The sequence below is a fragment of the Psittacula echo genome (genome assembly GCF_963264785.1).
Source record: "Psittacula echo genome assembly, chromosome: 20".
Lineage (NCBI taxonomy): Eukaryota > Metazoa > Chordata > Aves > Psittaciformes > Psittacidae > Psittacula > Psittacula echo.
In genome coordinates, this window is record NC_137756.1 from 3,825,352 (window position 1) to 3,841,664 (window position 16,313).

Here is a 16,313-nt window from a genome sequence, read left to right on the forward strand (position 1 = left end):
TAAATTGTCACTGGGCAATCTGTCACTTCATAGACAGGTCAAGCTCATCAGTTCATAAGAGGTAGAGGGCTGATACCAGTGCTTTTAGCCATAGTGGTCTGCTCCGTGCTTCTAAGAAGCTCCTGTCAACAGAGTGTTAGAAACCAGCCTGAGGAAGCTGTAGTATGTTCGTGATGCTCACTAGTGCCAGACTGTGGCAGGATTATAGGCAGTGAGGGCTGATGTCCATAGACCTTACCTTCCCTGGGGACTGAACGATTTAAAAGCACTGGAAAAACATACTAAATCCTCTGAAACTACGTAAAAATCTGGTTGTCCACAGTTATTTGGAGCTGGTGGTACAAGAAGCGAGTTTGGCAAATATGTATTGCTACTTTTAGCAATTCTGTAGTGTTTTTCAGTTCCTTGTCATTTGACAGTAGGGAGACTGATTTACAGTTTAAATTCCACCTAAGTCCTTGTGGTTTAGTCAGTGGAGAAAGCTTAGGAGATCTGAGTCTAATAGCACAAGTAAAAGAATGAGTAAGTGAGCTGCTTCGAATCAGAACAAGAAATACTGTACACCAAATGACACCTAACAGTTTAACCTCTGACTACAGGGCAGCATCTTCTGGGGTTAAATAAAGCCTCACATTCTTGAGCATATGTCACTGTTTCTTGTCTTTAAACAGTTTTAATCATTAAAGATGAATGTAGTGTTGGAACATCATAGTTTTGCTGAAGTAATTCTTCAGCATTTGCACTGAAATGTCAGCTTTATTTGATTGTCAAATACTTTAGCATCTCAAACCTCTGAAATGTCTTACCATTTAGTTGGGAAAACTAAAATAACTTTGGTTGCTTTATGCCTGTTATAATGGAACATGCTCTCTCTATATAGTACCTGCAATCAACTTACACAAGAGTCTTTACATTAAAATAGCTTCAGTTATTTTTAAAAGCAGAAAAAAAATCCTCATTGGTATTTTTCCTACCTATCTCTTTGCTGAACTTACCTCACACCGTGGTATGTGCTGGTTCAGTAGTCATCCCTGAATTAAAACATACCTAATTGTTAAACTTGTGGTCCAGTGTAATAGTTTTGGGAAGGAAAAGTGTTGCTTCTCTGTGCTTTATGCATTGTGGTCACACTGGACCATACTTGTGCAGTGGAGGCAATACCCACATGTGGATGAAAAGCATCGGGATACCTAGAAAGAATATTCTTGCATACTACATAGACCAGTTGACTACACTTTTGACAGTGTGTAATGCATGTCAGTGGTTTATTTTTTAACTCCTATTGACGTGGTTTCTGCCTGAGGTGGGTTGTTGTTTTTTTTTTCTCCTTGACTGCTAAGTTTTTAGAACAGTTCAATCACTCAAATCTCCCTGCTTTTCTGCCACATGGTGAGGTGGTCAGTGTTGTCAGATGTGTCTTTTTCAGCAGTAAATGTTGCTAGCTAAAGTTTGGTTGCTTCATGATGTAATATTAAAGGCTGCTGAATGGAGAAGTGTTTGAAGACTGATTAATTGTATCATCTAGTTTCATAGAATCATAGAATAGTTGGGGTTGGAAAAGACCTTAAGATAATCTAGTTCCAACTCCCCTGCCATGGGCAGGGATACCACCCAAGACTATATCCCACCTGGACTTGAACACTGCCAGGGATGGAGCATTTGCAGCTTCCTTGGGCACCCTGCTCTAGTGCCTCACCACCCTCTCAGTAAAGAAGTTCTTTCTTATATCTAATGTAAACTTCCCTGTTTAAGTTTTAACCTGTTATCCCTTGTCCTATTGCTACAGTCCCTAATGAAGTGTCTCTCTCCCTAATGAAGAGGCCCTCTTCAGATACTGGAAGGCTGCCATGAAGTCTCAATGCAGCTTCTCTTTTCCAGGCTGAACAGCCCCAGCTTTCTCAGCCTGTCTTCATACAGGTGGTGCTCCATCCCCTTATCATCATCATGGCCTCCTCTGGACCTGCTCCAACAGTTCCATGTCCTTCTTACGTTGAGGACACCAGAACTGCACACAATGCTCCAAGTGAGGTCTCACAAGAGCAGAGGGGCAGGATCACCTCCTTCAACCTGCTGGTCACACTTGTTTTGATGCAGCCTAGGACGCAGTTGGTTTCTGGGCTGCAAGCACATGCCGCAGCCGGCTCATGTTCAGTTTCTCATCCATCAACACCCCCAAGTCCTTCTCTGCAGGACTGCTCTGAGTCTCTGCCCAACCTGTAGCTGTGCCCAGGATTGCCCTGACCCAGGTGTAGGACCTTGCACTTGGCTTGGTTGAACTTAATGAGGTTGGCATCAGCCCACCTCTCAATATAGGAATTGCTCACAGAATGAGAAGTTATTTGTGGAAATCCAAGGTGAGGAGCTGGCTGGTCACATCAGCGGCTGGTTTGGTTACTATAGCTTCAAAAGTAGTGATTTTTGCAGTCTTCCCACTGGAACTCGAATACAAGATTTGAAATCAATCTGGGAGATCTCCTTAGATACAAACAGCTGATGTTAAGGTGCAGTTATGAGTTCTAGGCCCCCAGTGGCTGAGGACACACTCGACTTTTCTCAGGTTCTGCTGCTGAAGACAAAGCAAATGGAAATAGTGTTGTACTGTTCTTCCCTGTTCTTCGCCACCTTGACAATCTCCTGCTCATGCCACAGCGCTCACTCTCCTGTCAGCCCTGCTGCTTCTGCTTCAAGGCATAGAATTGTAGCATCAACCAGGTTGGAAAAGCCCTTTAAGCTCATCCAGTCCAACCGTTCCCCAGCACTGCCAAGGCCACCAATAACCCATGGCACTGAGAGCCACATCTACACGGTTTGTGAACTCTTCCAGGGATGGTGACACCAGCACTGCCCTGGGCAGCCTGTTCCGATGCCTGAGCACCCCCTTGGTGAAGGAACTGTTCCTAATATCTAGTCTGAACCTCCCCTGGTGCAGCTTGAGGCCATTACATCTTGTCTTATTGCTTGTTACCTGGGAGAAGAGACCAACCTCCACCTCACTACAATCTCCTTTCAGGTAGCTGTAGAGAGCAATAAGGTCCTCCTGAGCCTTCTCTTCTCCAGACTAAGCACCCCCAGTTTCCTCAGCTGTTCCTCATCACACCTATGCTCCAGACCCCTTACCAGCTCCATTGCATACACTTGCTCACCAGCTTTAGTAGTTTGAAATGCTGCAGAAGTTGCACAGTTGGTTTATCCCTGTCTTTACTTCTGCAAATTAATTCGCAAGCATCACAAGGGAAGCTTTGGAATGTTTATTCAACCTAAATAGTACTAGGTGAGCTTTCCGGTGCTCCTGTTGTGTGAGACAGCAAAGCCTTGGCAATTTTAGAATAGTCACTTCAAGTAAACAGGTTTTCCTGCCCATCAGGTGTCTTGAAATTTTGGTGGAGCAAGTGACTTTTGTGGTGTATGATGCAGGTTGTCAAAGGCAGCCTCTTGAAGCACTGAGTGGGTGAGAAACTCTGCTGGTTGTGCCATTTGAGAACTTCCTAGTAGCCCAGGTCCTCTCTGGTAGTAGGACCCGTTGATCATAGGTCTTTCAGCAGAAGCTATATGCAGATGCTTGTTCATCTACCAGACTAGTTTGTAATGTGGTTTGTATATTTCTATTCATCTAGCCTTCATTCTGCGGTGTGTATGATGCTCTGAGAGCAGGTCACCATTCAGACAGACCTCAGAACTGTCTGGCAGTTATATCTAGGTCACCCCCATGGAGAGCACAAGATGCAGTTTCTCTAGACACCCTGTGCTGGGGAAGGGTTTTAAAGAGAGGCTTAATGATCATTCTCAATCTTTAGGGAGAAGGAGGATGCTGCTCTAAAAATGCATCAGCACATGAGAAGTATTAGGTTTGCATATCTTTGTTGCTTTTCTGCCAGAGCTCTGAGAAGTGTGAGTGTCTCCTCTCAATTCCTGGCTGCTGGAGATATGCCGAGAGAGCTCTGAGGCTGTGGGAGGTGGGGAGGGTGAATGAGGCTTAGCTGTTGTGCTCAGGCACCTTGAGCTCCATCAGTGGAGATTTTCATCTTTTTATTGTGTGTGTTAACTTACTCCTCACTTCTAAGATCACAGTGAGGTATACGGAGAGGCAAAGGGGAGTACTGCAGCACAATTTGATGAGGAGCAGACAGAAAGCAAGCTAAGAAGTCTCTACTTGCTCAAAACCTGAAAATCCTGTCTCTTGCCAGGTTAGGGTTCAGCAGCATTTTTGCTTTCACTTTTGTAATGTGTACAAATACCACAAATACCACTGCCACAAGATGTTACTTTTCACGTTCTTGAAATTAGCTTTGAGCTTCACTAGTGGTAGTGGCATATTTCATCTATTCCAAGGCACAGAAATAAGATGAGCAGCACAGTCAAGATCTTGTTCAATATGATCATCCTATTCCTAGCCTCTCTACATTGTGAAAGGACTAATGCTTATTTCCTTGGATTAAAAACTAGGCATATCCAATTAATAACTAGAGAGAGAGGCTGTATGGTCCTGTCATCTACTGTAATTTAAAAATGACTTAATACATGTTATATCCTACAAGTTGGTAAAGCCTAATAGTTTAAGACTATTGCACTTTAAACCTATTACTTCAATAGTAGAAGCTGCTGCCGATAATGAATTTTTTGTGCTTTCCTACTTTGCTGTATGAGTTTTCTGGCTTAGATAACTTAGGAACAGAGGAAGAGGTGGTTAGGAAAAGATGCTTCCAAGAGTTTTCCAGACTTTGTAATTCAGATTATTACTTTTGCTTTCACAAACATGAGCAAGACTTCAGTTTATTTCTCAGTTGTGCTCTGATCTCCAATATTTTTACTTCCCATAATTGCTGATGTTTGACCTGAAAGGTCCAGTAATGCCTAACCAACTAAATACACCTCAATGATTTCAACTTGTAAATAGGTCAACAACTTCACTGGACTAAGTATGTAGCATACTATGCAGGTCATGTAAAATTTCTACACAAGGTCTGTAATGGCGCTATGTGGAATGTAATTCGAAGAAGACATAACAGTTCTTGTACTTTAAAATCCCAGTATGTAGATAGAGCACAAGAGGTAATTCTTGTGTTGCAGCTTCTCCCTAAGTTTTTAATGTTTTCTGAAAAGATTTCTGACAATGGTTGTTTATGTAGAAGTTGCACTGTATAATACATGTGTCTTTTTTTTTTTCCAGTTTATTGAGAGAACATTCAATTGATGGCACTGGTTGGGCTCCAACTAGAACATTAAAGGTACCGTTTCCTTTTAGATGCATACATCAAACTAGATGTATCTTATAAAATACTTTAATGGACTTGGAAAGAGACAGATAATGCGCTTTGCTCTAGAAACAGCTGAGGGTTTTGTCTTTCAACGAGTGTTGGTGGCAATACTGAAACAAGTACAGTGCTAACTGATTACAGAAATGTTTGCTAGTTTTAGCATAGCTGCACACATACTGCTTTGACTGATAACAGGGTTTGCAGGTGACTCTGAGAACCATGCTCAGTAAGGATGGTCTCCTTTTTTTTACCCAGGTGACAAATGCGAGAGCATGACATGAGCAGGAGTAACAGTAATTCGTAAGCCTTGTAATTCCCATTGTACAGATACTCCTAAAAATTCTCTTACAGGTCTTTTCCAACTGAAATGATTTGATGATTCCTCCCCCTCCCCTATCCCCTTAGGTTCCTCTGGGAGCTGGAAATGTGAAAGTTGCATTTGGGAGAAATGCCATGTGGAACAGAATCAAGAGTGTAGTTACTGCTCTGTCTGGAATACTGTTTCATCCCTAGTGTTCAAAGCAGGGAACAGCACATCTGCACTTAGGTATTGCATAGAGCAGGACGCTCTTGGCTAGTTTAGTCACTCCAGTAGAGAGCTAACTGCCCTTTAACCTTGCCTGCAATGTCATTTTACCCAAGTCACTAAAATACAAGTGAAATGTGGCCTGCTGGTAGTTGTGCCTGTGTGATTGCAGAATGACTTCAGAGATTGGTCCCACCAGAGCTGGGCAGAGTCAACAAATTCACTCATGGTTCTTATATGAAGTACTCTTGAGGAGATGGTCACAAAGAACATGTGCTTCATTCAGTGCAGTGACTGCTCTTGTCTTGCTGCAGGATGCAGTCAGTTGTCCATTTACTGTTACATGACCTTCCTGCCAGAAGAGCGTTGCAGAGCACTGACCAGCAATAATCTCCCTTTTGCTTATGCCAGGAAGCTTCCCAGAATTAGTTCTTAAAGAGTAATAGCTGCATTAGGTAGTTGAAGGGTACACATCAGGTGTTTGTTTCTTTTCAAAAGGCAAATTGAACATGAGTTTTATCTAATACTTGATTTCCCTTTTGGCACTATGTATGAGATCTATGACTTTCTTCATCTGTAAAACCTCTTCATGAGCATAAGACTTTCTGGAAAGTGATGTGGGCTCCGTGTGTGTGTTGGTTTGTGGGTTTTCTTAAACCTGTTTTTATTTTATTACCTAATAAGATTTTGTTTTGCCCCTTATGTTTCTGCTTTCATGTTAGGTTTAATCAAGACGCTGAGTGGGTGGTTCAGTTGACTAGTTCTGTTCCTGTTCTTGTATTTCATTCCCAGAGAAAGTTTTTGCACTACAAGTTTTAAGCTTTGGCATTAGAAATTCAGTACACCAATACTGCAACTGGACAAGAATGTACATGTATTTTTTTCTGCCTTCCTAGCTTTGTTCACTGTATCTTTCTGATAGAGATTAAAGTACTGATGCACCTTAAGACTATGGGTGGGAATACCTGTTGATGTTACGTGTACATAACTTCCTATCCTCACTGATGATGGAAGATGTGATTAATTTTCACTTCCATTTTATTCTTTTATCAGTTTGCTAATTATGTATGATTAATTTCATACATGAAACATCTGGGAATCTGAGCTACCACCTTTACTTTCAAAAACTTAAAGGGGAAAACTTCCACAACCCCAAACAAAAGAACCTAGGAACTTAGTCTGTGGGTATTGGAATAAAACATCCAACAAGAGAAGAGGAGATAATAACTTTATAAAGAAAAAAAGTGGAATCCAGCATCCCCCTTGGGTTTTTTCTTTACCCATTGGCATTGAAGCACCACAGCTGCCAGCTCAGATTTTATAGCTTTAAGCAAAAACACCCCAAATTGCAAAGTTTTAATTTCTTTTTTGTCTTGAGAGTCTCCATTTTAAATAAATGTACAGTTTCAGTAAGTGTTCTCCTGCTTGTCAAGTTGTCACTTCATGTGACTTGAGGTGTCATCAAAAAAGTAAGTACAATATGTTGCTCCTAACTTCCAAATTGTGCCTCTGTAGGAAAGCCATAGTTACACTGTGTCTCTAGTACAAAAGAAACCCAAAAGAGCAGAAATAGCTATTGGGGATGTTGGTAAGCTGCAAGCACTGTTCCCCAAATAGTGTTTTTGCTGGGGATACAAACTGTAATTAGATGGTAACTGGTGTCTGAGGTGGTCTGTTCTTTGTTGAAGATGTTCTTCATCCATTCCAAGTGTGCTCTTTGAAAGGACTCTTGAATATGGGAAAGGTGAGTCTCGGTCAAAGCCAGGGTTCCTGATGGCCAGTCCATCAGGTGCTGTTCCAGGTCTTTGGCTGGTTGCCACCAGCTTCATGCATGCATTCCTATGTGTTTTGAAGCTTGATTAGTGTCCAGGTGCTTAGATTCCAGGCTACATGTGCTGCTGAGATGGAAAATATAGAATTGTGCTGGCTTATCAACAGTATGGCCACGCAGGCAAGTTTCTTGTCAAGTGTGCATTAATAACTGTAGTAGGTGGCAAACAAAAGCCTTGAGATGTGACTCAGGTTACTTTTCTCTCTTAACACACTACCTGCACCCGGTACTCCAGCCTTCCTGAAACCTTTGTTTCCATCATTTATTGAACACCATGCTTTGGAGAACTTGCTTATCTCCACAAGTGGATTACGGTGTGAATTTGTGCCATAGCGCTACGGATAGTATCCGGTCTTGGCCAGCGATGGACTTGAAAGTCAATATTTCATATTCAACTCATAAATAATATGAAGGCAGCCTGGTTTTCTGGAGGAATAGTGCCCAAACTTGCCCAATAAAACACTCTAAACTGCTGCTGAAATGCTTAATTTGAAATTGGGGTTGTCCTTGTATTCTGTGACAAATTGGCAGGCGTTACTAATGCAGCTATTCTGAGTGCTTTAATAAAATCATTCAAATAGATAACACAAAAGCTTAAAGCCATGTGCGCAAACCAGCTCTGCTGTATGCTATTGCATGCATTCATGCTAGGTGTTTCACCTTTTAAAAAGCTAATGTTTGAGAAGTTCTGGATTGTCTCGTCTTCTGTATCCATATTCTATGCAGCAGAGGTCGTACCTGCAAAATAAACTGCTGTGACCTTTTTACCACTTTATTTAATATCAAATGGGTAGAAACTTGAAGAGGCTTTTAAATTATGCCTTTTAACTTTCTGAAATAAAAGTTAAAATCTTGTAAATACTCTGTAAAAATTATCTGTTAAAATTTTTTTCAACAGTATAGAGAATTCTTAAGGGGTAGGAAAAAAAAAAGCTAATTCAGTTTTGCTTACTGGCATTTTGTTGGACTCAATGTCATCTCATCCATGATTGAATTCTCTTTAAGTTACTAAGTGTTGGACGTTATCTTTTCTTTCCACTTCTTCCTGCTGCTGAACACATTTCCGTGGGCCACTGTGAAGAGCAGCCTGTGTACTAGCGACGGCAGTAAAGAATATGTTCTCTCTGAATTCCTGTGTTAGATAGAATTTAATCAGGTTATGAAGAAAGTTGGGCTTTAATCCTGAAACAGATCATTGGTAGGTTAATGTTTTTAAACAACCTATATAAAATTCTTTAATTTATGTGATTGTGAACATTTTCTCTGTAGAAATACTCCAGGGTCCTAAATGCTTAGGTAATTTCTGGTAGCACTTTGGTCCACAGGTTATGTGAAAACTGGTGCAATGCTTTCTAACTGAACTTTATGTAATCTTTACTCATAGCTAGCTATGAGTTAGCAACAGGAGCTTATTTACCTTTCAGTAAATAAGCTTATTTACTGCTTATTTAAATAAGTAAATAAGCTTATTAACTTTTTTATTAACTTATTTACTTATTATTTATTTTTTATTAACTTATTTACTTATTAATAAGTAAATAAGCTTATTAACAGGAGCTTATTTACCTTTCAGTCTTATGTTCTGCATCATTTTATTGCATATTTCTTTCCCTTCTAAAACAGTATGCGTAAAGCTGAAGACTGTTGAAGTTATCTGGGGCCTCTGCTCAGGCTGTCTGAACTTGCTTTTCTACTACTTTTAGCTTTGATGGTCAAAATTGAAGTTCTCCAGGCAGAAAGCAAACAGATGGATTTAATTCTGTTACGTTCTCAGATTTTTGTCGCTGGAGATACCAGCTTTTAAGTACCTAGTGTGAAATAGCTCTGTTGCTGTTGCTCTGATTCTCTGCTTCTTCCCCCTCAATAATTCCAATTGCAAACTCAAAAGTGCTTCAGTAGCTCCTGTTAGTCCTCAGCATGCATGTCCTTGTACCTTATTTGCCATGAGTATCATCTGCCTGGGTAAGAGAGGCCTCCTTAGTATTCATCAGCTTCCTCTCAAATGCTTGTTTGCACTTTGCTATAAAACACGCTTGGGTGATTGGTCTTAAAAAGTAACGGCAGAAGAGGGTCTGTGTATTGTGATTGCCTAATTGGTTCTAAAAGTCAAACCGTTTCTTCTGCAGTTACGTCTGACAAACTACAACTGGAAATCAGTCAGTGACTGATTTAGGAACCATAAAAACAATCAAAGAAAAAAGCACATTTGTGCAGCCCTGCTGGCTGCCTCTGGAGTTAAAACCAGTACTAAAAATGTGTGATAAATGTTCACAAGGAGTATTTGGTCTTTTTTTTTTTGTAACCCTGTTCTGATAGAGCTACAGTTGGTCTCAGGTCCTTAGAGCTCTATTTTCTGTAGGATTGTCGTGTTTACTGCTGAGGTGTAGATGTGTTTCAGTTCTTCACTGAGCTGTTTTAAAAAGCTGGCTTTTATCATTTTTGTGTTACTGCTGTCAGGAGAGACGGGCAGGAATGGCAAGCATTGAGATAGTTTTAAACTTACGGCTATGCAGAAAGCTATTTATACCCACCTATAGGAAAACAATTTTTTGTTAGGAATTCCTTTCCCATAGCTTCAGATACTAGGTTAAGAAATACCTGTGCTATTAGGTTATCTAATCTAAAAATAATTCTCATTTACAGTAAACTAGTGCTATTTGGATTTTACCCATAAGAGGCTTGATGTTTAGTTAGTATTTAATACTACTAGAGAAAATATGCCTTGTTTGCTGTTGTCTTCAGGCAGTAAAATTACTTTCTTTGAAATCATGCAAATGTCAAACCGTAGTCTCTTGGAGAATTAAATCAGAGGGTCCAGACTTAATTTTTGCAGTTACCTTTATCTCAATGTTTAAGCATAAACCTGAGTAGTTCTAAAAGCTTCAGTATAAGCACTTTCATCCATCATCTTAATGAATGCTTGATGTCTGTTGTCAAAACTATAGGTAATTAGTGCAGAGGAGTATTTCAAACAATAACTGTCACTGTCTTCAGGATGAAGGGAAAGTAAACCTGTATGTTCTATGTCGTTCTCATTAATTCTACTGCTGATACTTTTTTTCCTCAGCCAGCATTATGGTAACATTGTTCTGCTATTGATTTATTCAAATCCAATTTTGGAATGGGTCTTTATTGTATGTAGAAATGTCAAAGCATGTGCTTGTAAAAGCTGCCTTCCTGAATGGATTATGGTTGTCTCCCATACTAGTAAAGTGAGAAGGAGAAAGTCACTGAAAGAGCAAAGCTGAAGGCTTCATGGCAGTGGCAAAGAGCGCAAATGCCAGCTAATACAGCACAGGAGGAGAAGTTACTAGGAAGCGAAGGATAGCTAGCAAGGCGTTTCTTGATCTTACATGAATTTTACAGCCATATCCTGAGATCTTCTTTGTCATGATCACCAAGGGTATGAAACTGAGCCCCTGAGAAATGGTGTGTGTGATCTCAAGGGGGAGACGGACCCTATGTCTTTTGCCAAAATGTATGTAGTACTTAAGGGTGTATTAGGAGTTCCCAGGGATTCAAAGCCTTCTTTTTGGTATGGTTTGGAGGGTGGTGTTCTCTTTGTTGGTCCACATCTCTATGTCCCTGCCTGGTGCTGGACCCCACATGATATGCATTTGCAGCAGAACACCTGGCCTGACATTATCCAGCAGTTTAGTTCTCACACAGCACAACTGTTCTGATCCCATGGACAGTGGGGACAGGCAGAGATCCTGCTTCAAAAATAGCATTGCCCCTCTGAACCCAACCGGAGCCTGGCCTTGGGGCACTTCTCACCCATGAGGGCTGGGGCACTCACTGTGGCTCTAGGCACTGGGGGGGGGGGGGCCTGTGTGAATTGAGCCTCAACCAAGTTGTGAGGGAGATGTAGTTGTTGCAGTCAGCTGGGTTTCTGAATGTCCTCAATCACAATTATATGGGTGTTTTAGGTGTTGCAGGAGGCACAGCTTTACTACAAGGTACGTTTTGATGGTTCAAGCCTCCTTCTGTAAAGGAAGTCATCTAAAGAAAAGTGCGGTGCAAAAGACTTACATTTCTTTGATGCCTTTGCTCTCTAAAGTACTTAAAAATGTCCATTGTCACTGCTTTAATTCCTTTGCTGTTCTTCTCCACCTCTATAAGTTGAGTAAGCAGCAGACAAAACCACCTTCAGACGCAGTATATAAGCCACTGAATACAATCTTCCATGTGGGTGTGACAGTATTCTGATTTTGTTAAAATAAGCTTCAGGAAAGTTTTCTGCAAGGATATATTGTGTTGTATTTTGATTTTATAAATTAGCTTTATCAGTTTTGTAAGAAGAGATTTATTCCCTACTCCAGAAATGCCTAGGCTGGTGAAAGTACTTAAATCAATGTATTGTCATAACCTCTGCTTCATAAAAGGTTTACAAGCACCTTCTTTTTCTTTTGAATAGCTTCTGGCAAATCTTTGTTTTAAATACAGTAGCTGTTATTACTAACGTGTTTTTAAAGAGTGACTCAGTGGAACAGTGTGGTACCTTAGTAGGTCTAATTTAAACCCTGCTTGTTTTCACCAAATTGTTGATTCCTTGAATGTGCAGTTTGTGTCAGCTTTAATCAGCTCAGTAGACTGGTCTCCAGGGGGCGATGCTTTAGTGTTCCCAGTGCTGGAGTATAGTTCATTAAGAAGCTGTCACAGAATTCCCCAGGGAACAATTTGTAAACGATTATATCCTTGCTCTGAAGTAACCTTGGGGACAAATGTCAAGGAGTCAGTGACAAAAGTAAAGGATTTTAGACAAGTGCTCCTGCATACTTGGCAATTCACAACTGTCTTGGTCTCTGGGAGAGGAAGACTGGAATTGTTCCTGGTTTCTTCCCACTAGTATATTTGAGCACAGAAGAAAACGTTTTCCAGCCTTCCTCCTTTTTTGTGTTTGCTAACTGGAGCAGTTCATGCCATTTAAATTGCCCAAATGCCTTTAAGTAAGCTACTGTTGTGTTTGGGTGGGAAGCATGAGCAGGAATTGCAGGCACATGAGAATTGACATGGCCTTTGTGGTTGATTCAAAAAAGCTGATCTCTTCATCATCTTACTCCAGATGGAGATGGTGTTTTACCTGCTGCAGGAATTTTGCAGGATACTGGAGCAGTGTTACATGCAAGATTGGAGAGGAATGGGAGAGGAAATGTGAAAGAGCATTTTATTTGGAAAAAGACGGTTTAGGAGGGAGCAGGTTTTTTGTAAGCTCAAAACTGCCTACTCTTTCTGGCATGTAAACATAGTGGGGTTTTTAACCCTTTGGACCAGTGATAAGTTTTGTGTGGCCAGTTACACTCTAGTGGTTACAGACAGGCAGTTAGTCACAGAATGGTTTGGGTTGGAAGTGTCTTCCACAGCTTATCTAGTCCATTCCTCTGCAATGAGCAGGGACACCTTCCACTAGATCAGGTTGCCCAGAGCCACATCGAGCCTGGCCTTGAATGCCTCCAGGAATGGGGCATCCACACCTCTATGGGCAACCTGTGCCAGTGTTCTACCAACCTCATTGTAAAGAATTTTTGTCTCACATCCAGTCTGAATCTCCCCTCTTTCAGTTTAAAACCATCATCTCTCATCATCTTTCTTATAGGCCCTTTTAAGAATTGAAAGGCCGCAACAAGGTCTCCCTGGAGTATTCTCTTCTCCAGGCTGAACAACCCCAACTCTTCAGCCTGTCTCCATAGCAGAGGTGCTCCAGCCCTCTGAACATTTCTGTGGCCCTTCTCTGGACCCTTTCCAACAGGTCCGTGTCTTTCCTGTGCTGAGGACTCCAGAGCTGGATGAAGGATGTTAGGGGAGGTCTCACCATGGCAGAGCAGAGGGGCAGAATCGCCTCCATTGACCTGCTGGCCATGCTCCTTTGAATGCAGCCCAAGGTAGGATTTGCCTTGTGGGCCGCAGGCACACATAGTCAAAGAGGGAAGTTTGAGATGTAGGTGGAGGCATGTTGAGGAGGCAGAAAGAGAAGTCCAGCAGAGCCAGGGGAAGGTGGGGCTGGGTGGGATGAAGGGTGCTTGGTTTTCTAGGCTGCAGTGAAGACAGAAGGAAGCTGGGCTTGTTTGTAGGAGACAACAGAAGAAGGTGAATGGAAATGGAAAACCATCTTGAGCTGGGGCAGCAGAGAGCTGCCCCAGGAGACAGCCATGCACTTTCAGCATGCAGAGTTTTTGAGTGTAATTTCAAGCCCTTTGTACATCACAGTTTGGAAAAGTTTGGCACTTGTTTTATTGAAGCTACTGCTTCAGTGTGTAAAAAACCCACAAACCCCCAAACTAAAACCAACAAAACATCACCACTTGCTTCAACCATCTGCTTGTATAAGTGACTGCTGCTCTTTTCATTGATCTGAACGGGTTAAATTATGTATAGAAATGGTTTAGCAGTGAGCTTTAATCAGTCTGTTAGATCAGAAATTCTCCTTGGGTCTTTAAAGAAGTTTCTTTGATTGGAGTTTCATTAGTTGCTTTTGTCTGGCTTGTTCAGTGCCTAAATTAATGTATTAAATATGTTTTGCCTGCTAAAGGGAAATTCTAATATACAAACATTGCCAAGCACAGCTCACCACTTGTCTGTGTCATGGTTTCAATGGCATGGCTTTTGAGAAGTGGGTGTGAGAACTGCTACTTGCAAAGATTTGGTGGCTGCCTGAATTAGGACCTCTGACAACTGCAGTGCTTTGAGATTCCCCAACCTCAGGAGAGGCCACTTCAAAAGCTGTAATTGGGATTTTGATTGAACTGTAAATATTGCCTCAGTGGCAGTTTGGGGTTTTTTTTTCCTCATTTGGCCATAAATAAATCTGTGGGCAGGGGTTTAATGCAGCTTTTCACTCCAGTGCAACACAAAACTACTCAAGAGTGAAACAAGGCGATTATAAAGGGTTATTTATAACAGCCTGTTGATGATCTGACTTGCTTGTGTTGAATTCCCCGTGCTTGAGCTCCAAATGGTGACAGTGCCATGGAGCAGGGTGCGTTTCCTTCTTTATACCCTCTTCCACTTGCCCGCCATGGATTTAACCAGGTACTGTTCTGCTTGGGAACATTGCCTCATTAGCTCAAGTATCATACTTGAATCCTTTGAACTAACACAGTAGATGTGAATGAAACACACTTGCATACCCAAGACCTGCAGTTAGCTCACGAAGGTATCCAACCCTGTGGGTGATGTCTGTGCTGATGCAAAGCCTCCAGGAGAGCAGGACCTGCCTGGGCACAACTGGAGCAGAAACCAGATGTGGCAGCTTGGGGAATTCCACAGCCTTTTCTGCAGGGTCCATCCTGAGCAGACCATGCTGTGCTGCTTTGTTCTAAAGCACACAGGAGTTCCTCAGTTTTGCTCTGAGGTTACTCCTCAGTACTTGTGCTCTGGAAGTTTGATGTTAAGCACGTAGAAGAAAGTAGGCACAAGGAAGCATAGTAAAGGAAACAGCCTCATCAAGTATTTGGTGTGGGAACAGGCAGATCACTGTGTCTGGTTCTCCTTTTGAAGTAGATTCTCTCACTGAAGTGGAGCAGCATAAAGGTGTGTATTAGTAACCTTTGAAGGCAACATATGCCCTGCTCCTATGTGTGCAGATAACCTTTAAAACTTCTACTTAGGATTAATTTCCTGTTTTCAGAGTGTTTAAGCCAGAAGTTCAGTAAATGTTGCTAAGGATGATACTTTATTCCATTAAAAGAAAACAGAAGTTTTTGAACTGTTATATCTGACAAGGGTCTTCAGTGGCCTGCAAATCCTTTTGTTTTGCCAAGAAAATGCAAAGCAAGCATTGAGGCAAGGCTTATGTGCATGCAGCAAGCAGCTCTGCTGAAGTCAGTAACTCGAAGTGATTGTTTTTGCAAGGCACCAGTGTCAAGTTTTTCAGATACAAAATACTTGCTTCACTCTTGTTCATCTGTTCCATCCCACTTCCCTTTCTTAATATCCTAGATTTAAATCCAGGCTAGCCTCAAACTCACTGCAAAAAGTATTGCCCTCTGGTAGTTATTTAGCATCATTTTTCATAGAGCCATGCAAGAGTATAAAATGAATCCAAGAAATCATAAAACCTGAATAGGTGGAAACATCAGAAACAATATTAAGAATCTCACACATAAGTCATTCAATAATGATAATTCTTTTATGCTTTTTAGTGTCTCGAAGGACTAGAAATGTACAGCACTGAAAGCTCACAGCCTTACAGAGGTTTCCATTGGGGTTTTTTTGTGGTGTTGTTTTGGGGTGTTTTTTTGGGGAGGTGGTGGTACGTGCAAAGCCAGCCTCAGTGAATCAAGTGTCCCAAAGTCGTAAAACCAGGGTTCAGCAAATACCAGTTTTGGAAGGATTTAGGTAAACTTCAAAAGCGGGTATTTAAGGAATGGGAAAATAACCTACATTTTTAGTTTGAGTTGTAACCCTTGTGTATGGCTCGGCACTGGAGCAGAAGCTGTTTTGTCTGGAGATACAATCCCCAAGTATCGTGGTGGGAAGGACCTGGGAGACTGGAGCTTCAGGACTGTTCAGTGTAAAGAAAAGCTGAGCTCTTCAGGGCTTCAGAATCAGTGTGGCTGGGTTGCTCTTCTGCTTGTTTCTTTTTAGCTCTGCTGACAAGTGGTTGAAGAGTTGTGAACAGTTTGCAGCCCTGTGAATACTGTTTTGGCATTCAGGCAGGACTTAGAAATGGACAGACCCTAGCGTGCAAGTGTGAGCTCCT

The 16,313-nt window shown here is 41.5% G+C and overlaps 1 protein-coding gene across 4 annotated transcripts in view; it reads left to right on the top strand.

Annotated features, from left to right (window-relative positions):
- Window positions 1–16,313, top strand: part of UBE2F (ubiquitin conjugating enzyme E2 F (putative)) — an 82,306-nt gene that overhangs the window by 32,809 nt on the left and 33,184 nt on the right. For all 4 annotated transcript variants that reach the window (XM_080632041.1, XM_080632042.1, XM_080632040.1 and 1 more), the window contains exon 7: window positions 5,168–5,225. In XM_080632041.1, coding sequence (XP_080488167.1) covers window positions 5,168–5,225 — 58 coding nt within the window. The remainder of the gene's footprint in view (window positions 1–5,167; window positions 5,226–16,313) is intronic.